The sequence below is a fragment of the Epargyreus clarus genome, unplaced genomic scaffold, assembly GCF_041222505.1.
Source record: "Epargyreus clarus isolate Ecla_fem2 unplaced genomic scaffold, WU_Ecla_fem_2.2 ptg000021l, whole genome shotgun sequence".
Classification (NCBI taxonomy): domain Eukaryota; kingdom Metazoa; phylum Arthropoda; class Insecta; order Lepidoptera; family Hesperiidae; genus Epargyreus; species Epargyreus clarus.
In genome coordinates, this window is record NW_027332228.1 from 15,140,259 (window position 1) to 15,165,227 (window position 24,969).

General features: G+C 33.1%; 1 protein-coding gene across 9 annotated transcripts in view; it reads right to left on the reverse strand.

The window, feature by feature from the left end:
* Positions 1-24,969, reverse strand: part of Lmpt (four and a half LIM domains protein limpet) — a 202,172-nt gene that overhangs the window by 10,882 nt on the left and 166,321 nt on the right. For 8 of the 9 annotated variants that reach the window (XM_073084350.1, XM_073084355.1, XM_073084349.1 and 5 more), the window contains one exon: positions 23,866-24,040. In XM_073084350.1, the coding sequence (XP_072940451.1) occupies positions 23,866-24,040 (175 nt within the window). Of the gene's footprint in view, positions 1-9,395; positions 9,786-23,865; positions 24,041-24,969 lie in introns of those variants that run through there. The other variant, XM_073084354.1, reaches the window with a different exon arrangement.

A 24,969-nucleotide genomic window follows, 5' to 3' on the forward strand; every position in this document is an offset into this window, starting at 1 on the left:
TAACCAAATCTATGGACTGTAAAAAAAAAAAGGTCTGAAATAAAGAAATTATTATTATAATTATATAATATATCATCTTGTACGTCGAGAGATTCGCATATAAAAACACTATTTAATATTTAATGAGAACTGTAATAGCACAATTTATTTTATATACAAACTAATTATAATCATTGAGTACAAACACGTTCAAGTAGAACCTACAATGGGTGTACTTAAATGGCAATTATCCATATTGAAGCGAGACGCGATCTGTTAGTTTTATAATGAATGGCAAAACTAATTGTGATGGCGTATGACTAATGCACAGCTTAAACAATCTTTGTACAGCTAATGTGTGTGTGGAATAAACTTAAGCGTTCTAGAAATGATTTACGACACATAAAATAGGTATATAATATATGAACTTCCGCTTCCACTTTAAACAAAATTGAGTAAACCAGTAAAGATATTTTTCACGTCTTCGTTTTAACAGATTAATTTACTTCACAGATTATTTGACAGTCAGAGTCATAATTAATTCAATAATAATTTAGTACAATTTAAAGTTTTCTAAATTTATTTGACGTTTTTATTAAAAGAATTTTTCTGCACATAACGTCCAAGTAACTTAATTAACTTGTTTACAACTCGCCTGTCGGAGTAATCGTCCTCCGAGTTGGATACGCAGGTTTCGGGTTAATTCCCAGACAGGAGACAACATGATGAATTTAAATTTCTGGTCTAGGCCTTCGTGTTTTTATACTCGTCTTTTAACGTGCAATAGCAACCACGACACAGCGAAAATTATTGTGGCGCTATCAGTGTATAAAACGTCAATTACATCCATTTCTATAAAATATTTGCCAATAAATGTTGAGATACTGTAGTTACCATATTTTCCGTGCCACACACGATCCATCTTACCATTTCTATCGTTTTTATAGTCAATTTCGTGAATAAAGTTCCTATCTCTTATTTACCTGCGTAATAAAAAGCTATGTAATAAAACGTTCTCACGCAACTAGCAATTCGGTTTGGTACTAATTTCCGAACGTCATCCGCCATTTTGTTTTTTATTGTTCCAACATAAAATGGACGTGGCATGGTCTTTATATCAAGTGATATAAGGTTAAAAGCAGTTTGGGTTGTACGTGGTCGTAGCTATAACTATATTTGGCGGTAAATGTTATCGCGCACGTGTCGTATACTTGCGTTGGCACCTGTTGGCCACGTGAACAAATCGGATGAAAATTCTTAAAGCATTGTTCTGAAGTTTGAGTTTAGATAAAGGGAACGAATAGACTCCTAAAGTAACACGCGTGCTAATATTACAAGAACAAGTAAATAGTAGGGGCGATGTGAAGAACATTTATTTATTTCATTAGTAAGAATATTACTAAAATATATAAGGACAAAAAGCTAAATACTGTACTATTAACTTTATCCGAGCTTTACTTATGAGAGTTGAATTTACATAATTATCACAAAAATGCTTAAAATAGGTGGGGTTGTTATAATTATCATACTGGCAAAAAATATGAAGGTAGCAAAGAAACTTTAATTCCTATTTAATATTAGGAATTAATTTTCTAAAGTCGTGAAAGTTTAGTTATGAGATGTCGAAGAAATAATTGATGATTATTCTATTAGCAACTAGGAGTCTATTAGTTTAGTTCATCTACATGCTAAGCGGATCGAATAAGAATGAACCGCGACCGTCTTTCATTGTGTATTTCCATCGTTACTTTGGAATTCCATTACGTTGAGAGCTATAAAAGGCCTTATCTACCTTGACTAAAACATTTTATTCTAGATAACATGTAAATAAACATTTTAAATGTTAAGATTATTTATGTAACCTAATAGGTATTCAAGTGCATTAAGTGGATAAGAAAAAAATATCAACGTATTGAGAAAGTTTATATCCGGTAAATAAAATTTCATTAAAATATACATTTGCCTACCAAATAAAACAACGCACGCGAAAAATACTTTTGCATCTTATTATTGAAAAGTGCAATATCTCATTTTTTTTAAATAGCAAACCATCATATAGTCCACCTAATAACTGATACGTGGCAACTGCTGGCCATCTATAATCTATCTCAGATAGTCAGGCTTCTTCCTGAAGTCGGCCACAAATGTGTTGCTACCCCCTGTGTTAGTGTTGGTATGCCTCGTACAAGAGTACCCCTCTTATCACGCCCTTTCAACTGAAACACAGTACTGCTACTGCAGCTGTAGCAGTATTGCAGTTATTAGACAGAAATAGGTGTGGTGGTGTCTCCGAAGTCTAACACTTCCTGGTAACCATATCTCCTAACAATATTTATCTTCCCATCATACTTATACCATCACACATCATCATATCATAATGAAAGATCTAACTTCAGTGCGTAGACAGAACGGATCAATCAATGAAATGAATGAAATCGGCCTTAAAACATTGTTGAGATGAATAGGGCCACGTAAAGGCTAATCACGATATGGCGGCTGAGGTGAACCGCCATCTGCTCCGTTATACTCAGATATAGGGTTGCCAGTTTACAAAACAAAATATTAAGTTTAAGATAAAGATAAAAAAATATTTTTTAATAGCGTTTCCAAGTGATGTTGGAAAACTGTACTAAATATTGTAATTGATGTATGTGCTATTTTTGTAAATGCTGTAATTAGGTAAATGTAGTCTGCATTCAAAAAAGTCTGCGCGTACTGTGGTAATATGAACAAAAAATTTTAATGTTGATTTTTGACGAAAGTGTATCAAGTTTACATTAGATATTTGTGATGTGTAAGTAGTTAAGTAGAGCAAGTATGTATTTATTACAAGAAAGGAAATGGGCAATAGCTTTTTATATGGTTGGATGGTTCCTGGGGTTGAAACCCAAGATAAACCATATTTGGTTTCTGAGAAGAATTTAAAAATAAAACTGTTATATTTTACTGTACTGTGTTCTTTATTGGAGACAACCCTGAGACGATGGAGCCGAATCATTGTCGACCTTATTACCTGTGTGCGTTAATTATCCATTAAACATTACGTCATACCCATTTCGATGGAGATTCTTTCCTTCAACTCTGCTATTTGCTCTGTTCTTGCAAAATACGTGAATTCGGAATAAACTTGCCTTTTATTGATGCATTAACATTGCCCAGTTACGTCTATATTGGGGCAATCGACCCAAAATGCGGATTTTGGGTCAAAGTCAGTGTCGCCCGTAAAATTACATGCCGTTGAGTCATACGGAAAAATATAAACTGACGTCTTACGTTACTTATTATACTTGTATGATAAATGTTAAAATAAGTGTGGCATATAATTATTATAAAGTGGTGAAATATATCTTGTTCCTTTTTATTTTCATGTTCAGAATTTAAAAATAAATGTATTTTTAAATGTTTTATATTGTAATCTTACTATATGATGTATTTTTTTCTTTACAATATTAATTCTTCTTATTTATTTTATAATTTAAATGGGTTTTAAATAATCACATACTCTTTATTGCTACATACTTCAGTTTTACGTGATATTTGGGATATTTGAAATATGTGTTAAATTATAAAATGTAATGGATATATTGACCAAACTATTCAATTAAATGAATTCCGAGCCTACATTCGGCATTGATAGTGTTTTCATGTGGGTGTTGGAATAGTTGAAAGGAATTATGTTAACATTAATGTGGGTAAAATGGGTAATTCAATTTAAGCATCATTTATGTCTTTAGCAAAGATTTCAGATCATGTAGCGTACATTACAATTTATCAATGCAATGTATTCCGAATTTTTTATTTCAAGTTTAAAAATATTTGTGTAATTTAATAAGAATTGACGTATTCATAGTAGTAGTATTAATTTTCTAATCGTATTTTTCTATTACATAGCAGACAAGCCTATTTATAAATAGGGATTACAAATTACTTACACTTTAAACTAAAAGTAAAGAAACATTGTGCTCTTTTATACAGTTTAAAACTGAAACGCTGTGTAAGGTTTCAATTTCGTAAACGTCTGTATAGGTACACATATTCGGAATTTTCAACCAGCCAATTTTGATGGTAGAGCGAGTCAAAGCCTTTGCCCGGAACTAGGCTAAAAGGTTATGCAAAACGTGTTTACTTATTCGCCTTTATTTATCTACCACGCCGAATATTCGCGATAAAACACATCCATTACTGTAACATCGAAATGTTCAAATAAACCACCATTCGGGTTATTTGATATTGAATCAAAAAAGTCTGTATTTGTTGCCTATATTTGCCTCAATATAGTCCGCGTAAAACTGCTAGTCCGCTTTGAATATAGAAATGAATCACGTCGCCATAGCAAATTGTATAACTACACCTGCTCGCAACAACTTCAGAGCGGACTAGCAGTTTGGCGCGGACTATAATAGTTTTATCCCTGTATTATTATTTGATGATTATGCTTAAAAGGCGTTCCTATTTAGTCTTCGAGGGAGTTCCGCATGTATAATGAACTTTAGGTACCTACTTCTGTTTTGTACTTCTGTCCTAGTTTAGTATGGCAACATTTAAGTGCCATACATTTTTGTAGTCTAGGATATAACATTTATATCAAAAATAAGTTAAATTCTTGCAATGTTATAACAAAACCAATGTTTCATATGCATTTCATAACGAAATGTCATTAATTACACAAGTGGTGATTGTCATGTTAATAAGTATTATCAATTAATTGACGTCAAGCAGGTGTTATTGAGTATTGGACATCCAAAATTAGTTATGACACAAACATTTACTTAAATTAAAATCCATTTTTTTCATATTACGGCGAAGCCAGGTTTGTCTTCGCTTACTGGGAAAGCATGGAGAATACTTCAGATGACAACATGACTATCGGAAGTTTCACCGTAGCAGACCAGCGAAGTTTAATTACTGTGACCTTATTATTACAAATGGGAGCGATTGCTTATAAAAGCGATCATGATAAGTTGCAACTTGCAGATCTATCCAAAGATTGATGGAACTCTGTTTTATTGAACGTGTCGCGTCAGAAAAATCATACTTTTCTATTGATTTAAATATTTATATGAACGTATGTTCATACAATTTGTTCTATAGAGCAATGAAGAACCATAGTTTGTCCTTTCACTGTTTTTTATGATACGTGAGCTCTATTTTTATTATATAAAATAAATGGGAAATTATATCCGATTTAATACGTTTCTGTTTTTAAACGGTTTTTATTGCATACTAGGTACAATCTATTACATATTGTTCTAGGATCTATTGTTTATATTCTCGGAAAACATTAATAATCACTATACAAAATAAATTACTAAAATAATTCATGGTTTCAACAAAATTAAATAAAAATTATGATCATGCCCGGGCTGTTTGCTTAAATTTATTGTCGCCTGTTGTTGTCGGCCATCATATTTTACGGTTACGTTTATTTTTGTTTTCGCGCCATTACGCTCCGTTCACAGATGATATAACAGGTCTTTATGCAAAGTGAACATTCATTATGATAAAGTCTTGTCATTAAGAACTGTTGTAATTTAGAAAATAGCAGGTTTAAGAACATATAAATATTTAGAACTTATAACGAGCCTTGGTTAAATCAGTTATGAATGCCTACCTCTACATGACATTGGATTCGTTCTATGTATTATCTGTGTCTTACTTTTATTGGAAACTTTTCGAGTTCTCTTTGTTTTGAAAAATTGTTTACAAGCGTATCGTTACACTCATTGTGAAACTAATTATAAATTCTAATTATAAAAACAAAGTAGTTATACTGAATTCAAATAGGTAATAAAACTCGATAAAGGTAGTTACAGATATTAAAATATTATAATATTAATATTCAAGTCTAAAGATAAACTGTCAGAACTTCAAAAGAGCGCGTCTGTTTTATTGAGTGCCCGAATAGGATTAATTTATTTTTACTGCACCAAAAAAAGATCTTAAATCTTCCTAAAAATAAACTAACGAAATTTTTTATTGCATTGCATGAATTTAATGTTTTAATTAGAACATTACTCGTTCAAAGCTGATTAAGGGAATGACTTTGCCTACCATATTTCTTATCTGTAATTACTAATGAGTTAACGACATTGCTAACCAAAGACAATTTGTTTCTAAAAAAAAACACTCATGACACTTTTAAATAATGCACATACTGCACCTACGTGCGTATTTTGAAAATGGGTGTATAGATTACGGTCAAGGGCAGTATAATGAGCGAGCACTAATTAACTTTGCTACATAAGAGTTTATACATACTGCGTGCTAACGAAATAAAAATCAATATTTTATAATAAAAATAAATATTCATATATATTTTCGTGTCTGTTTGATTTTTTTTATTTACTTTTGTACTGAATATATCACGGTTTGTAAGTTAAATATTTATGATTCATTATTTACTAACCGGTAGATATTTTTTCGATATACATATTTGAGTTCCGTTTTAATTTTATTTTCTCATTCCGCTACGGACAATTACTTTTATACTGCTTTAATTATATTATACTTACACAGTATCAATAATAAAATTATAATTCAAATAGCACTTGTTGGATCCATAAACAAAAATGACATAATCAGCTATTTTTAAATGCAAAGAACGCAGATGTCAGGTTATTTGGAACACGACCTTACTTTCAGTGAGCCATATATTCACAACATTCTAGAGACACAGAATCCGGAATAGTATAGGCGACTCAAATTAGTTTTCTAGTAGTATTTATGTGTTACATAGTTTCTTGATAGAATATGAATTGACGATAAATTTCAATGCGATTGAGCAGTTACCTATATTTAACGTTATGTAACGTTTATGTGCAATGTCATAGTCATTATGTCGTCATTACACGTCAATGAAAATTGAAATTTATTGACAATATTTTCCGTCCTCATTGAAAATAAGATTCGACACGAACACTGATTTTCATGGATACAGAACCTGAACTACGAGCTTAGTAACATGTTTTTTTAACCGTGGCACAGATGGCAGGTTATTTGGGAGATGACCCAATTTGCCGGGAGTCCATAGCCGGGGCTCGAGTAAATTATACATGACACATAACTCTTGTTTTTCCAGATGAGCTCACGGTTTGGGGAACATTTTGGAACACTTGTGTCGGTTCAACTGAGCGGACATAATCGTTGTTTGTAATATTTTGGGGTCATTATTGTTTTCATTTGTAATTGTTATTTCATAGTGAAGCCGCATTTAACGGATGTGTTAAGTTTGTTTAAAAATAATAATGGTATTATTTCGCCCGATATGTATGAGTAGGTGTTACATGTAAAAAAATTGAAGAGTGTCTGTGACCGTGTTGAAACAATGGTCTTTTTAGAGGTTAAGTACACTTGACTATAAAAAATATATTGTTTGTTTTTAATTTGTCTGAATTAGTCTCGAAGTACTAAAGTTATCTGTTTTAATCCATAAAACAGCATCAAAATGTATTTATGAATTATTCCGGACCAACGTACGCTCAGAAATACATAAACATAATTTTGCCCAATTAGTTCATTCATAGTTTTAATAATAAACGAGTGAAAGCGTCAAATGAAAACAGAACAACACAACAGCATTACAAAAAACATAGGGGTCCTTAAGCGTGTTCATTATACGAAATTTAAACGGGTCCTTTGAACGAATGGTACTAATTGAATGAATGGGGAACTCATTCAATTACGTTCGAATGGTTTACCGGCGCGGCGTAAATGAAGAACTTTGTAGCGAACGTTAATTAACGAAGTACGGAGAATGTTTAACTTTTAAATCTTTAAGTTGTCTGGCTTTTCACGAGGAATGCAAACAGAAATATACGCTCGTAATGAGATTTTCTGAAAAGGTTCTCGAGGGCTATGCTATACTGTGAAATATATAGGCATGCTATGCAGTGCCTCAGTTTGTTTTTTCTCGTTTTATAGCTGAATGAGAATAAAAAAACAGTGATAGCGTAGTGGCTAGAAAGTCAGGCGCTAAATAGAAGGATCGAGGTTCGAATCTTGGAAACTATTTGCATATTAGGAATTAACACAAGATTAAAATGTGAAGGACAAAATCGTAAGAAAATCAGCTCGCATGTGATTTTTTATAAAAATTGCAACGCTGTCTAAGTCTAACTCGGTATCTCTTGGTCAGAGTGGTTGACTATGACCTAAACCATATTCTGCGACCCATGACCAACAGAAGGATAAAAATGTTATGATGCCAATGTGAACTGAGCTTTATGAAAGGCAAGGAGATACATTGTATCCTGAGGAAGGATACGAGCTACTTAAAAAGTTATAAAGCGTAGTTACGATCGAAACTCTGCAGTTGTTTTTGGAAGTAAAAAACAACTCATATTTTTCTACTGCATACATTGTATTTCTTATTACGATTCTTCATAAAAAAAAAGTAATACTTTCTTTTCTTTCTTTCTTTCTTCCTATTTTTAAAACAAATTATTAGAGTAAAACGGGTTTAGGTCTATAGACATCGATTTAAAATTCTTAATTAACAACTGTTCATTCAGAAAATTACCTTTATCTAAAGTTCCGTTTTATTTTTTTAAACCGGAAAATATATCCAAACAAAAATGCATTTTGTGCATACATCCTACATCACTTTCAATTGTTATCGCTTTGTGATCATAAAACACGTTTTAGAAAGTACCTTTCTGTGCTTTTAAACCTGCTGGTCAGCGACAATACGTGGTCGCTACACGTCTGACCTCATGAAGCTTACACCTACATAAAGGTGATTGAATATTTGTCAAAATATATTGAACAACTTTTTTTCGTGTAATAAAATACTTTAGAATCAAGAAATTTTAGTTGAAAACTTTAAGAAAAATATTTTTATGTAGAGGTATTCTTATTTAATCGGAGTCCAAAAACATAGGCCCCAAACCACAGATTATTAACTGGCTTCTATTAGAAGGAGCGCAGTGGAAACCAATTTTCAATCGTTGTGCACAAAAAGTTGTATGAGTTTTTTTTATGCTCCGGTTTTACCTTTAATATTCAACATCCTCATCTAATCGTATGTAGTGTCGGTATCCATTCAGAATAAGAATGGTTCGACAAAACAAAATATGTAGCTAAATGAAAATAAGAATTTATCTTGAAACTGTCTTAAGATTATAACGATGTCTCAGACATAGAGGTTCTTCTCAGACATAGGTTGTTAGAGCGACGTTTCCTTTACCGTTAGATCATGCTAGATCAAGTGACAATTTATGTGAATAAACACAAGACTTAAAAAAGTAGCGTGGGAGAACTTAAATTCAATACTGGCCTACCATACATAGCTTGAACTCGGGAATAACTTCAATACCCAAAAAATAAGAGCGCCCACATCAAAGTATTAAAAACATTGTATGTTAATCTTTGATTGATGTGTGGTTGCCGATTATTTTAGAAAAAAAATATTACTACACCTGCAATTGTTTTCCTGGCATCACCAAGAAGACACTGGTCCTTCATCGCACAACAGAACTTCTTGTTTTCCCGTTCAGCGGTGGCGTTTGGGAGGAACATGGACAATATAGCAACATCCTCATTATTCTCCCTAGCCCTCCGTATCCGCTCCTGCCCGACAGTTTTTGTGGTCAAATGCAGCCGAGATTTAAAATCGTCACTCAACACGTCCGCCGACATTTTGGCAGAATAAACTTTGATCCTTTGTCAATAAAAAAATAATAAAGTACGACGCGGGAAGTTTGACAGATATGTGTGTAATTTTTTTTTATTATTGATTTTCGGGAGTTAGTTTTTGTTTTTTTTTAAAGAGTTACGCGGAAGTTTTGACAGGCGGTATTTCGCGCACGCTCGCGAGGTGCAGGCTTCTCGGCTGGCGGTGCCGTACTGATGCCGTGACGGTGCGAAGGAAGGGAGACGTGTAGGTCGTGTAGGCTGTAGATTGAACTTAATTGATCGGGTACGATAAGGCGATACAAATTCTCTTGACATCTGATTAGCGCAATGAAGAAATAGCGGTACTTGTTGAAGCTGTTTTGAAGAACCCGACCTAAATTTTAACGTTAACTTACTTTTGTATGTTGAAATTTTAAGTTTTTAAACGTCAAATGGCAATCTTTATTAACATGTTTGTAAAAAAATAGCTTAGTATGTAATTCTGTAATTTTTATTTTTTATATGATTTGTTCTTAACTTTTCATCCATTCCTATGATGCCTAAGCTCATGACGTAATATTAACACAAATAATGCATCTGGAGTTTCTAGTTTCCATGTTATATTTATCAAGACGGACGGTAATAAATCATAACACATAATTACAATAATAGCAATTATCCAATAGATCTCGTAATGGTTCAATAAAACAAAGGTCATTATGAAACTATCGATAATACACACGTGTGATGTTGATATTTAAATACTTAAATAATAATGATTATGTAAAGTACGGAAAAATGGAGAGTTAGGAAAATTTACTATAGTTATATATGACGTACCTAATTGGTGGTTACATTTCCGTGTTAAAATGAGTGCACACATTAGCCTCTTTTGATGTAGCGATAAGCTCAATTGCATAAGAATGCTGCAAAGTTTTGGGTGCGTTTATAAAAACGCAGATTGTCCTTTTTATGATTTGATAAACTTAAGAATAAGTGGCAATAGTTCCGCTAATGTATTTAATGGGATAAAATTACTATATGTACCTAAATAGGTATGTATGTTTATATTTATTGTGAAGAAAATTGAATCGCCTATTGAAGAAAATTGAGGTCTTTAAACGGCTTTATTAGCGAACCCATATTTAGCATAGAAAATTAAAAAGAAAAGTTCGCTTGCGGATTTCTAGTTGAATCTTCTAACTTAAGTACGTACGTACTTTTGCCCGACGGTATTATACGAGTAACTTAAGAAGAAATATTATAACTGTCAATTTTTAAGTGGCGTAGGCTTATACAAAAAGTAAGTACATTTTATTTCTGGTTCACATCCTTCCAATCGATGTCAATAAACTAGAATTAGTCTACGGTTTAAGACGATTTATTACTGAGTAGTTTGCCTAATAAGTAAGTTTGTACCGTTATTCGTACGTACATTTAAATTATTTCTTACAGGCATTTCATTAATTCAATTATCACTTCAATTAATTCAATTAATACTTATCGCTCGAATGTCCAAACATTCGTCATTGATTATTTTGTTTCGTATGTCGTATATACCTGTTAAAGAATGAGACACGCATACAAACATATACATACGTATTTAAATACACTCGAAAACATTACCCTCAGCAGTCGGTAGAAAACGAAATTTACTATTATATATAACTTATAAGTCACTTCCTAAAGCTAAATAAATATGCGATAGGCACCCATTTCGGTATATACCAATTAATTGATTGATGAAAACGGGGCAACTTTTAATTGAATTTTGCGTACTCGTATTTTGATCACGAGTACTCGGAAACGTGAAGTTGTTTCGCAAATAAATTGACGAAGTTTAAAAGCTTTTATAAATTGCTTCACTGATAAATTTTCATGTTCAAAATTATTATTATTTAACAATTAGTCATTTATTCAAATATTTTTTCGTTATACGCAATTGCAATTATTTTTTGGGAAAATAAAATTATATTATATACTGAATGACTCTGTTACTAACTTATTTACCAAAAATACTATTGTCATAATAAAAAATAAAAACTTGTAAATAGGTTATATTTCACAATCAGATTATTATTTTCATTGTTACACCCTGAACAAATACTAACAAACAACATCAATAATCCAAAATATTAATATTTATAACTCTACCCACAACTAACATCTACATACACAACGTAGGACATTGCATTTTATATGGTAGCTACAGATATTAATGGCAGGTATCCGAGCAATGCCGGGGGCGGGAGATAGTTGATAAATGGCAGTGTCAAGTGGTTTATCTCGATCGAACGAAGCTGTATTAATGATGCGGATGCTCTTGAGATGAGAGCCATAAATACTAAATATGACGTTAGGCTTATTTATCAAAGGCCTTGTTGGGTACACGCGTCTTATTACGGGCTTTATGCGATATACGAATAAAATCTTCAAGTCTACATTAGTAGGTTTGAGATATACCTTTTTAATTAATATTGAGGTAGCGAAGGAAAAGGCCAATTCATTTGAAAGTAAATATTATAGTCGACCCCAAAGAATCTTCTATAAGTTCGACAACAAAAGCATTGCTATCCCTGAGGGCTAACTAGGAAAGCCTAGTGCAAAGATTTACTAATACTACACCCCTAAAACAGAATACGGCAGGCTGTCCAACACATCTTTAACAAGACATAATGCAACCATAGATTAGTAAAGATTACTCACTCCTAACAAGAAAATGTAACCGGTTTTAACAATTGAAATAGTTGTGAAAAAAAGTTTTGCCACGTCTCCGTGCCAAAATGTCCCTAAAATATTTGAAATAATTATTGATTTATTATGTAAATCACGCAGTATTAGCTATTTATTCGTAAATTAAAAAAAATACTTACAAATAAGCCGTTTGTGGCTTCATTCAATTTCAATGCGGCGAAGTATCTTTACTAATCTATGAATGCAACAGACAAATTTTGTAAAAATTGTGACTGCATTCAAATCATAATAGAATAACAGACGTTCGTATGAAATATAATCATATTTATAAAGCTTTTTATAAAGCTACCTTTTTATAAAGCTACAAACTGGTGGTGAAACACATCACTAATGACAATATTTGTGCCTACTTTCTGCCTTGACACCGCCCGCTGCAACTCACAATTGCATTCTTTAATAAGATGACAAATTGGCAAATATTTCAACATTGTCTTCAAATAACGAGTTAATTACTAAAATGATGAGCTCATTTTAGTAATTAAAATAAAATGATTATCATTTGTATGAAGCGTAGGTAAAGAAAAACGTCGTGAGGAAATCTGCAGGATTGAAAGTTTTTAAAAAAGCTCCACGCTCCAAGCTCCAGTGAGGAATCATGTCTTATCTGGGGTTGGTTATAGATACTAATATCCATGGGCGGCAGTAGCCACTTCGCATTAGGTTGACTGCATGCTCGTGTCTAACTAGTATATTTGAAGGTGGTAGAACCTTTTGTGGTTCGACTCCGGCGGCACCACCGCCACACCTATTTCTACCTAATAACAGCAGTGTTAGGCGCTGCTGTGTTCCGGTTTGAAGGGTGTGGTAAGGGAGACAGACTTTTCCGAGGCGTTCCAGCTTAGTCCTCAGGGGTAGCGGCGCATCTGTGGCCGACCTCAGGTAGGTATCCTATCTAATCCTCCTTTGGTTGATTACAGATGGGGGTTGATGATAATGAGTTGAGGATGACTCACAATTTTAATAACCCTACTTTGGTCATCTAACTATGTAAGGTAAACTAAATATATAATACGCATTGATTGTCACTTACAAAAAATGTAACTCCAAATATATTTCGAGCTGAAAACATAATCGAATCACGATTTTATGAATATTAATTAGCTTCGTTCACTTCAATGGGCAAATTTAATTTGTGACGAAAATTTAAAACGATTCCGATTAATTCATATTGACATGACCTGACTTTTTATTGAAATTATTTTAGATTTTATGTGAGGCATGGATCGCATGACCGCCACATTTTTATGTCTGAATGCTAGAGAAGGCACTCTGTCACAATTATGGTGGTATGGGGCTCTTCCACGTTGCTTCATTGCGAATTAGTGAAGGAAGATTCTAAAGATACGGTTTAGTGACTAAACCATGTTCGATTTTTCTATCACCCATAATGTCTCCAAAAGGGTTTACTGCTATCAAATAATAACTAGCACGGATAGTATGATGTGCCATCCAAAGCATAGAAGCGGAAAAACTAAATAACGTATTCAATACTTATAGCCCCACAATAAGTAGTTTCCTATGTCATGAGGACCATGAACGAATGAATCAATAAATAAAGATGAATACACAAACATCCAGATTCAGAACAAAAATATAAAGGTATCATTTAGATATTACTGTGGCCGGAGTCGAACCGGAACCCACTGCGTGTTACTCTGACATGGTGACCGCTCCGCTACGCGAGTCGTCAAGTGAACATAGCGGTCACCCATCCAATTCTCGACCGCACCCAACATTACTTACTAGTAGATCTAATTACTAGTAGATCAGTCATCTACTAAATATGCAAAGCTAAGCGCGCTTCGTCTTATGTCATTGAAATAAAAACTACTCGTTACTTGTGAGTCATAAGGATGCGAACTGTATAATTATGGATATTATAATTTAAATTCAGTGCACAGAACTCGTATTTCGAATAATAAATAAATTGTACAAGCCATTGTGTTCGTGCGAATAATTGACGAAAAATCTTTGGAATTTGCGTTCAATGGTTGGCACTCGTTGGCAAAAAATATACGTATATTTTATTTTTGATTTTTTTGTGTATTTGACTTTTTTATATTTTTTAAATTTCAGGTAAGTTGAAAATACATATTCCATTTTTTTGGTTTTTGAATATCACGTTCATATTAAATTGAAAGAAAAACGTACATGTTGAAGGCACGTTTGTAAAATATTATGTTTTATCGCTACAAGCTTTGTGAACTGAACTAGATTTTTGCAATTCGCTTATTTATCCCAGCTTCCCACTGCTGTCCCATTGCTGGACGTGGGTCTCCTCCAAAATTGACGCTTGAAGCATATTCCACCACGCTGCTTCAAATGAGTACATTATTAATTACTCAAACCTACGCAAGTATAAAAATACGGGTTAAGTAGTAAGACTAAAGTATATTTTTTGTCACATCAGCCCACTCGGTGATTCAGGCCAATCTAAGCTTTACCTTGTTAAGTATATACGCGCTATTATTACTCTCCATAATAATATCAATGTACTCGTACGAAATTGCATCGAGCAAAGAGGTGTATTTCCCTCTTTGATCTATGTCACAATTTTGGACAACAATATTTATTAACACAAGTTATACGAAATTTACTTAGTACCTATATAAAAAATCTGACTGGTTGCAGTAACGTGTAATAAGGATTATGTCAAAAAGAGTGCACGTGCCTGTAACGAGACTGTAACGTGTTGATTGTGAATTGCAGCGCATTATACTTATTCATCTTTTTTTATAAGGGAATATCGGAGAATTCAGTGCTTTACAGTGTGGTGGAATATTTACTTTGCAAGGCGTGGTGCACGTTACATGCGACTGACACATAAGTGTAACTGATCGACGAACATTTGTATGGGATCGACTTCATATTGCTTCAATGTTCGAAGTTGAAAAGGTGAATGCACATAAAGAACATTAGCGTGTAATCGCGATACAAAATACTTTCTTACATTAAATAATCAACTTACGTACGTTTTATAATTCTTGGAGTATCGTACAAATGGACGTTATAACTATAAACACGTACAAAACGTGTACCACTGATTTGTTTTCCCGTTAAAACCGGTAAGTTACAAGTGGTACGTATATACTCGTAAATATTGTAATGTTCGGTTATGGTTACTTACTACTGGCACATTCGACATTAAGTATTTACGAGCATCATAATAGCCGCCTGGATTCGTTGAGTGATGTAAATCTTGAATATGAACGTTAAATGCAAACCTTCTAGTGAAAATTCACCTTAAATTTAACATATGAGCGTATTACAATTTGTTTGAGAGTGGTGGAACCTTCTGTTCAACGCCGGCGGCAGCACCGCCACACCTAATTCTGTCTAATAACAGCAGTGTTAAGAGCTGTTGTGTTCTGGTTAGCAGATGTCTATGGGCGGCAGTAGTCACGTACCATCAGATGGACTGCATATTCATTTGCTACCCTTACATTATAAAAAGCGTTTGTATTCGATTTGTTATATAAGTTACATTACACACGAATGGTCTAGTCTGTATACACCTTTACTTCTTCGTTACAAGCGATGACATCACTACATCAAAAAGCGCTTAATCCACACACGACTGATCGGATATTTCGATCAGACCCATAAAAAGACGAAAGCCGTCGGCCAAATTGAGCTATTTGAGTCTTTGGCTAATTCTTTAAGAATTAAGCATGACACGAAAGTAATGTAGTGGTTCCGTATAAACAGTTCAGATTCTGTAGGATAGTTGGTTGTATTGGTATAGGAAAATTGATTTAAAGAGCTATAAAAAAAGCTTTAACCGTTTGAAGATTGGAACATTTTTTGAGAATTTAAGAGAATGAAATAAATCCTAAGATAAAAAAAAATGTGAGCCGTCACGGGACGCCTGGCAGATGTGAAACATCGACATTATTTTGTAAAAGTAGGTAATATGCAGAAAAAAACATATTAATTTTTTAATGTTCATATTTATAACAAATAAGAAAAAACTTTCGTGCGCTGCACGCCATCAGCTGATTTTGAAATACAATTCTGTCAGTCTTAATAAATTTATTCTCTGAGAAGAATGACATTAAAATTAATTAATAATTTAAAAACATTGTATGCAATGATTTTTATGTGAATTTTAATCTACCAAGATATTAGATTTTACATTTGCTGGCGCTCAAAACACACCAAATATACGCGTGCTTAATGCACAGATAAATGCATACTTTAATTATAAAAAAATAATTAACTTACTGATGACTTGATGGTGTGTCATAGTGTGATTTTGCTTTCTTTGCAGAAGGCTGATCACTTTCACTCTCTAAATTATCACGGTCAGACATTTTATTATCAGAAAAATAAGCGGGCAATACTTAAAACATACAAAATACGTCAAGTGGTGTAAAACGAGTTAAAACGACTCCAGTCGCTCTCGCGCGGCGTAGTAATACACACGAATGTCACTGAACACGTTAAACGTCATTATTTTGAATTTTAAGCCTCAAAATGCCTTCTTGTGCAATGCATAAATGCAAAAATTATGCTCGAAAAAGAAACAAGATTCATGGAATCACCTATCACACGTAAATGAAGAGAAATTATTAAATTTTGTTTATTTTTCGTGTTCGATCCGCCATGATTACATGAGTAACCAGAAAGAGACAAAGTATGTTTTTGACAAAAACTTTCATTGATTGAATTGAACTGTCATAGATCAATGAAAAAATTTTCATTGATCTATGACCATAGATCAACAGAACAGAAGTGACATTTTATTGAAGCTCACGATGTTCATACGTGTATGTTATAGTTTAAGATCCCACTGCTTAATTTTTATATTAGTGTGTTTTAGTCAAAATATAACTTTTTATAGTTTATTTTAATAAAATAAAATCGATATATGGGAAATTCTGTATCCTAATCTCTAAATTTTCTTCGATATCTGTGGTAAATAATAAAAAATATTACCATAAAATTTATATAGGATAGTATACGGTATTTTAAAATTTCTTTAATTGAATAAATTAACCTAAACATAATTTAATAAACAATCTTTGTATAGCCAGAAATTAATCCTCAAAAAGACCACGGTAAGATTATATAAAATTCGCATGTCACGATGTTAGTTACTGTACTCCTGCGAAACGCTCTTACTGATTTTCATCAAAATTTATATGCATATTCAGTAAGTCTGAGAATTGGCTACTATCTATCTATTTTTCATATCTCTTAAGTGATAAGGGTTGTTCACCCTTAACATTTTTTTTATTTATATGGCAACACAATGTTTGCTGGGTCAGCTAGTACATTTATAAAATGTACACAACTTTGCAATTAATGGTCGTGTGTAAAATAAAACTGAAAATAATAAACATAAATTAGTAAAGATACTTCGCCGCCTTGAAATTGAATGAAGCCACAAACGGCTTATTAGTAAGTTTTTTTTGAATTCTTGACAAATAAAAACATTTTTAGAGAAAATTTACAAATAAATAACTAATACTGCGTAATTTACATAATAGATAAATAATTATTTCAAATATTTTAGGGACATTTTAGCACGGAGACGTGGCAAAACTTTTTTACGCAACTATTTCAATTCTCAAAACTGGGTACATTTTCTTGTTAGGAGTGAGTAATCTTTACTAATATACGATAATAAATATAAACAATTTTTAAATCGTATATTTTAAACCAGTCGATACATCTGTATAGATACATTCTTTCATCAAATTATATATTTATATAATAATAATTTATTTAGTTAAACTGTACTATAACATTTCTACGTAAACGATGTACTAAAACTATTATCGACAGTTCTGGACATTTTTTACCTTCTGTTCCATTATTTCATTGTCTTTGACAGGCATGAGTATCAATGAGAAATATACGTCCATACGTCCCGTTTTTAACGGGACAGTCCCTTTTTTCGATGCTTCGTGCCGTTGTCTCCGAAATGAACCGTTGCCATTGTCAATTAAGTAACAGTAAATATTATAATTGTGAAAAAAACATGGGGTGCTCCATTTATCAGTTTTCATAAAGCGCCCCACATTTTTTGCACAATTATACTATTTACTTTTCCTTAAACGATTCCTAGATTGAAAATTATTTTCTACTTTTTAGTTAATTTTATCATAAAAGCGTGTTTTTTATTATTTCTAACTATATTTTTTCAAGTAAAAAGTATTTGACATAAAAAAATCGATGTCCCGTTTTGACTGAAGTAATCATTGGTCACTATATTCCATGGTCAATATTTACGTTTGCGTACACTTGAAACGCAAGGTCAAACACTAGTTGTCTTTTTTTATCACATTGTTCTAATAGCTCTGTCCCTTATAGAACATTTGTCTATGTAGTTAAAGGTAATCGTCGCCACGCCAGAAATCTTTTTTACGTGCGGCTATAGATGTTTCACATCAAAAACTACTATAAATCGGAAATGCTTGTTTCAAGATGCTTAGACATAGTTATTAATTAAAAGAATAAGATATAACTACACAGTTATATAAAAACAATGGAAAGACGAAGATTTTTATTTGTGGATTTTAGAAAGGATCTCTAAAATTTATAACTGAAACGACTCGATCTCAAAATAGCACCTAACGGTGACCACTTATGCACTCGTATTTTGCAGATCACGACGCAACCTAACGGCAAGGTGTCTAAATCATATTTATGTGAACGGATTTACTTAGAAAGCTCTAAGATTTGTATATTTATGTGCAAGTAATAAGATACTAGTGGTTATCGTTTCGTTGTCACTTTAGGAGTCCGGGGTTCGAATCCCAGCCAAGACAAACTCTGATTTTTATTTTCAGAAATTTAAATAAAAATACTTTGTGCTTATATGGCCTTTAAATTAAATCATAACATACCTTTATGCCCAGAGCATATAAAAATTCCTTTTTATTTCTATTTTTCACTTTATATCAAAGTACCTACTAAACTTCTTACTTGGCTTGAGATTTATATTTTTACAACTTTCGCAATACAAAACATTATAACATAACTTTATATTATAACATTATAAACATTTTTAAGTATCAACTTTTTGATATTTGTGTATGAAATAAAAAAAATATTGCAAATTTTTTTTGTTGCTCATGGGTTTGAGTCAGATAAAAAATACAATTGTCAAGTAATTACGATGAATCACAAACTACTGTTTGGGTTCAATGTAATGTATGTATGTATTGTATTGTGGTGTGTGGGAGTATATATACAAAGATTTAAGAGATGTTAGAAAAAACTTTGAACTCTTTAGTTTTTTTTATGTACAATAGAAATACATTTTAATTGTGAAGCGATCAGATTATAAATGTTAGAGTATATATGGGAAATATTGACAAAAAACGTAACCTACTACGGAAATTTATATCTTGCTTGTTTGTTCTGAGCGCAAATCACGTAAACATACGTTTTGAAGGTGGTAGAACCCTTTGTGGTTCGACTTCGGCGGCACCACCGCCACACCAGTTTTAGGCCTCATAACAGCAGTGTTAAGCGCTGCTGTGTTTTAGTTTAGAGGGTGTGGTAAGGGAGACATACTTTTCAGAGGCGTTGCAGGTTAGTCCTCAGCGGTAACGGCGTATCTTTGATCGACCTCAGGTATGTAATGCTATCTGGGGTTGATTACAGATGTCATTGTCATTGGGCGGCAGTAGGCTTTTACCATCAGGTGGATTGCATGCTCGTCTGCTACTCTCGTATTATAAAAAAAAAATGACGCAAGAGAGCGTGTCAGAAGCGTGCCGTGGCAGACAAAATAGCATATAATTTGTATTCATGTATGTATTTACTATTTATTTCTATACTATTATTCGTAACACAGCCACGTAGACACGGGCCATGACTCTCAAAATATTTAATAGAAAAAACTGACTCCCTATTTCAGCCTATGCTTAGCACTATCAATGTCTGTATATATAAACTGGGCCCTTAGATGAGTAAAATACAATATATATATAAATATAGATTGATCACTTCTAGTCCTGACAAAGATAAAGAAGTGTAACCAGTTTTGAGAATTGAAATTGTTGCGTAAATCAATTCAAATTTTCCTCAAAAATGTTTCAAATACTTATTTATTTATTACGTAAATTACGTGGTATTAGTAATTACGTAAATCTTCTCTAAAAAATATTTTTTATTTGTCAAAAATTAAAAAAATAAATAATAAAAACATCCTTTTGAAGCTTCATTCAATTTCAAGGCAGTGAAATATCTTTATATTTCACTTATCAAAGACTGGGCCTAAGTTTAATAAAATAAAATAGGGTTGAGTCATCGAAAACCGTTGTAATTGTTGGCAGCCGCGTCTTGACCATGCCTCGACAATACCTGTTAGAGCTGTCAATTAAACGTCACTTTTGATTTAGGGTTGTCGACTGTCAATAACAAGGCCTAATCCCAGGTGTGTAATTAGAAGGTTGTTTATTTTAATATCGAACAATTGACATAATTATGACTGCTATTTTATTTTTAATTAGTTAAATTGAAAACAAAGAAGTACTAATGCATAACATTTATAAGTTTCTTATTTAATTTTCTTATTTAATTACGTATCTAAAAGTAAAAAAAGTAAAAACTCACATTCACATAATTTTGACAATATATTTACGTAAGCACATCAGTATTTTACTAAGATTAAATAACTTTAGGTTTTTTTCATCGTGTTATTTTTTTAAATACTTTTATTATAAAAAATTCTCAAATCAAATTAATATCAGAACTCTGTAGTAAGATCGTTTCAAATAAAAAAGCATAATGAACATTTAAATTACTACATGTTCATGATTAATCAATGTAATGTAATAAAGATGTAACATCTACTAAATTTATCGTATCCCTTACCTACGAACCTAAATCAATAATGTCCTATCCACACACTAAAAAACCACGCCCCATTACGATTAATTTTCATTCTACCCGACACCACCACGTACGACATTTAATTCGTAAATGAACAGTGATTCCATATTCAAATCACGACTGGTTTACATGCTAACATGGCTTCCCGAATAGTCGATTGCTAATAAGCCCGACACTCGTAAATAAACGCAATTACGCGCCCTGGCGGGAACAAGGGGGATTGATGTCGTATTTACACGGTTTCAATTGATTGGAAAAATGTAAGTGATTTATTACTGTGGGATAACAGAATCGGTATGTGGGACATCGATGATTCAGTTTTCGTCGTATTTTTATATTTGTTTAAACTTAACTTGATATGTTTCTAATGATTACTTTGATTGAAAGTTTTTACAATTAAAATTTAAAAGAAAGCATGAATCTAACTATATATACTATACTACGTTAGTACTACAAGATACTATTGTTGGTTCTCTACAGTTTCCTAAAATATTTAATTTTATTTTGAACGAGTATAAAGAGGACTGATACCTATAAATTAGCATTCGAATTTATCAATATCTAATACTTAAAATTCACACATAAACAAATGTACAGAGTTAGGGTCCCACGTGTGTTAACAAACGTAGCCGTTAAGAAAAGTCGAGCTTGCGAATAAATATTCAGGATACAAAGTTTCGGAAAGAATGCGACCTCCACTTCGTTACCATATAACAGGGAAATAGGCTCATATCTCACTTGCATTCTCGGAACTCGCGAATCGACGTTAATGTGCAATTTAAAAGTCAAAATGCACGCGTCGAGGTTACGACAATGACAATGGTGAGTTTTTTCTCGATTCACCTTACAGTGCCTTATCAAGCGAGGGTAACACTGTGCCCTTAAATGGCCCGCTCGCTGAGCAGGCCGGGACACACGGGTCGAAACCTTGGCGAGCTTAACACGTTACGAATACAGTGCATTTTTTAACTGATATTGACTGATTAATACTTCAAAATAATTAAAAAATGTAGTATACTAGAAATGTATGCACGTGTAATAAGCGTACATGCACCTTTTGTCGTTTGATTGTTTCTTCTTTTCATTTTAAGACGTATATATGTAATATATGGATTTAAAATATAATTTAACTTCCGTGATTATCTGGATTAATGAAATATAAATTATTTCCATACACTAATACAAATTAAATTTGTGATTTAAAGTCAGTATAGAGTACAGTTAATTATTATACTTTTTAAAATAATACTGGTTACTATTAGAATACTATTAGTTCGTCATATTTTACAAAACGCGGTTATCAAGCATTACTTCAATACAAACTTGTTCGCTATTCACCGTAACAGTATGCCTCACGAGTCAAATAGATCAACATATGGACGTCTAATCCCGGCTATCAAAGGATACGATTCCATGAACGCGATCCATCAGGCCTTATTTAGTTTCCGAATGATTTAATACCGCTTTGGAAGTAAAGCAAGTGTAATGTTTACATATTCATACATTTACACTAGGGATGGCGATCTGAGGATGATCGATTAATCGAAGAATCGATCTTTTGGGCCATAAAAATCGATCTCCAGTAATAGATCAATTCAGTGAATCGATCGAAAGATATGATCGAAAGACCGATTCACTGAATAGAATGAAAATTCTAGTAAATCCAAAGTCGATCATTTCAAAGTTGGTTGAATGTGTTATAGACATTTTTTGCTGACGGATACGTATTTCAGTGCTTGTTCGGCACTGATGATCTTTTTTCTAGCTATCTTTGCCCTTTTTTGGCTGAAAAGATTGAAGATCGATTTTTTGAGAATCGATTCTTTGGACCTCGATTCAGGACTCGATCTTTTTCGGAGAGAATCGCCATCCCTAATTTACACTTCCTAAGGGCACGTGTGCAGTTACACGCATCGGTGCCTCGAAGTTATGTGGCAAATGACGCTTGACGGTTTTAATGGTATTTATTTTATTTCTAGTTTACATTGATACACCACTTTGCATAAGTTATACACCTTATAATTTTCTTATGCTAATATTAAAATTATGAAATCACTTGACTTTAACTTGAGGTTTGTAAGAGTAGTGTGCATCTGAATTTCTAAAAAACCTTCGGATGTTACTGAACACTTTTTACTTTTGTTTTAAAATGTGCTGAGACTAATATGCCACTGTAACATTTATTATTAACATTTGAATAATTTATATTCACTCAAAGGAACGACCTACTTAAACTTAGAATTAATTATTGAGACGGATATAAAGGACGCTTCATTATGATTGTATATAATTTATGAGCAATGACGTCATTATATACGTTACCGCGAAACACAAAACCTACCTAAAAGTACTTCTACAAATCGATTATCGATACGGATATAAAGGACGCTCCATTATAATTTTACTTCTTTTATAAGTAATAACGTCATTAAAGTTGTTACCGCGAACAAAAAACTAACCTAAAAGTACTGTACCCTTAGTATGAGTTATGTTTTTACAAAAATGACTGTTTTGGTATTTGTTTACGTATTTGCCCATAGATTTCCACTCAGCGCCCCTAGCGGATTTTATCAGAACTGACTGGAAATATGGGAAATACGTAAACAAAAACGGTCATTTTTGTCATTTTAAAAACTACGGGTACTCTTATAGAAAAAAACCAGTACTCACCAGCACGGAACACCTCGCCGCAGCCATCGCAGCGGCTCGCGAACTGAGCGTCGTAGCAGTTGCCGCAGTAGATCTTATCGAGCTTGGAGCCGAACTGCTTGTCCACGAGCGACACGCGGCACTTCGCGCACAGGAAGCACGCCTCGTGCCAGTGCTTGTCCTTGTACGACAGATCCTGGGGACGAAGATCCAGTCAGTATTAGCGGTTCACACGGAAACACTTTGAAGGTGGTAAAATGTTTAGGGAATCGACTGCAAGAGCATTGAAATTTTTTTCGCGTTATAACAGTGGCGTCACATAAGAGAATTATTAAGAAAGATGATAGTGAAACTCTTTGTGGTTCAACTCCGGCGGCACCACCACACCTATTTCTGCCTAAAAGCAGTTTAATACTGCGCTGCTGTGTTCTGATTTGAAGGGTATGGCAAGGGATACATTGCTGAAGCATTCCAGCTTAGTCCTCAGGAGTAAGGACATCTGTGGCCGACCTCATGTAACCTAATCTTATCTGGAGTTGCTTACAGATGTCCATGGGCGACAGTAGCGACATACCATCAGGTGGATTGCATGCTGGTCTGTACAACTATATTTAAAAAAATGTAATAATAATATATTATAGGTTAGGTTTTTGTGGCAAAAACGATATTTTAGAAGAGATGAAGGCGGCGAAAACGATAAACGAGTAAAATGTTTCTAACAGCCCGTAGAACCGTAGACTTCTACGATATTTGTGGCGACAGAAGGTTTAATGCATGGTACCACTAACGGCACTAAACTTTGATTTGATCCTATCTTTGTACATTATACACTATGTATTAAAGTATAAAAGCTCTACCTTGAATGCTACAAAACATATAGAAAATATGTCTACACACTATACCCAACATGTAGCTGACATTGCGACAATATTATATAAGTCATAAGGAAAACTAGAAGTAAATCTAGTTGAATGTTAACTCATGAGTAATCCATGGCAACAGTTTAATGAAATCATCGACTAACTTTAAGACCACGCGACCTTTGCCCTAAAATTGATAAATATGTTATTTCGTATTCACACTAAGTAGTGTAAATAACGAATGATCAAGTACGTGTCGAAATCG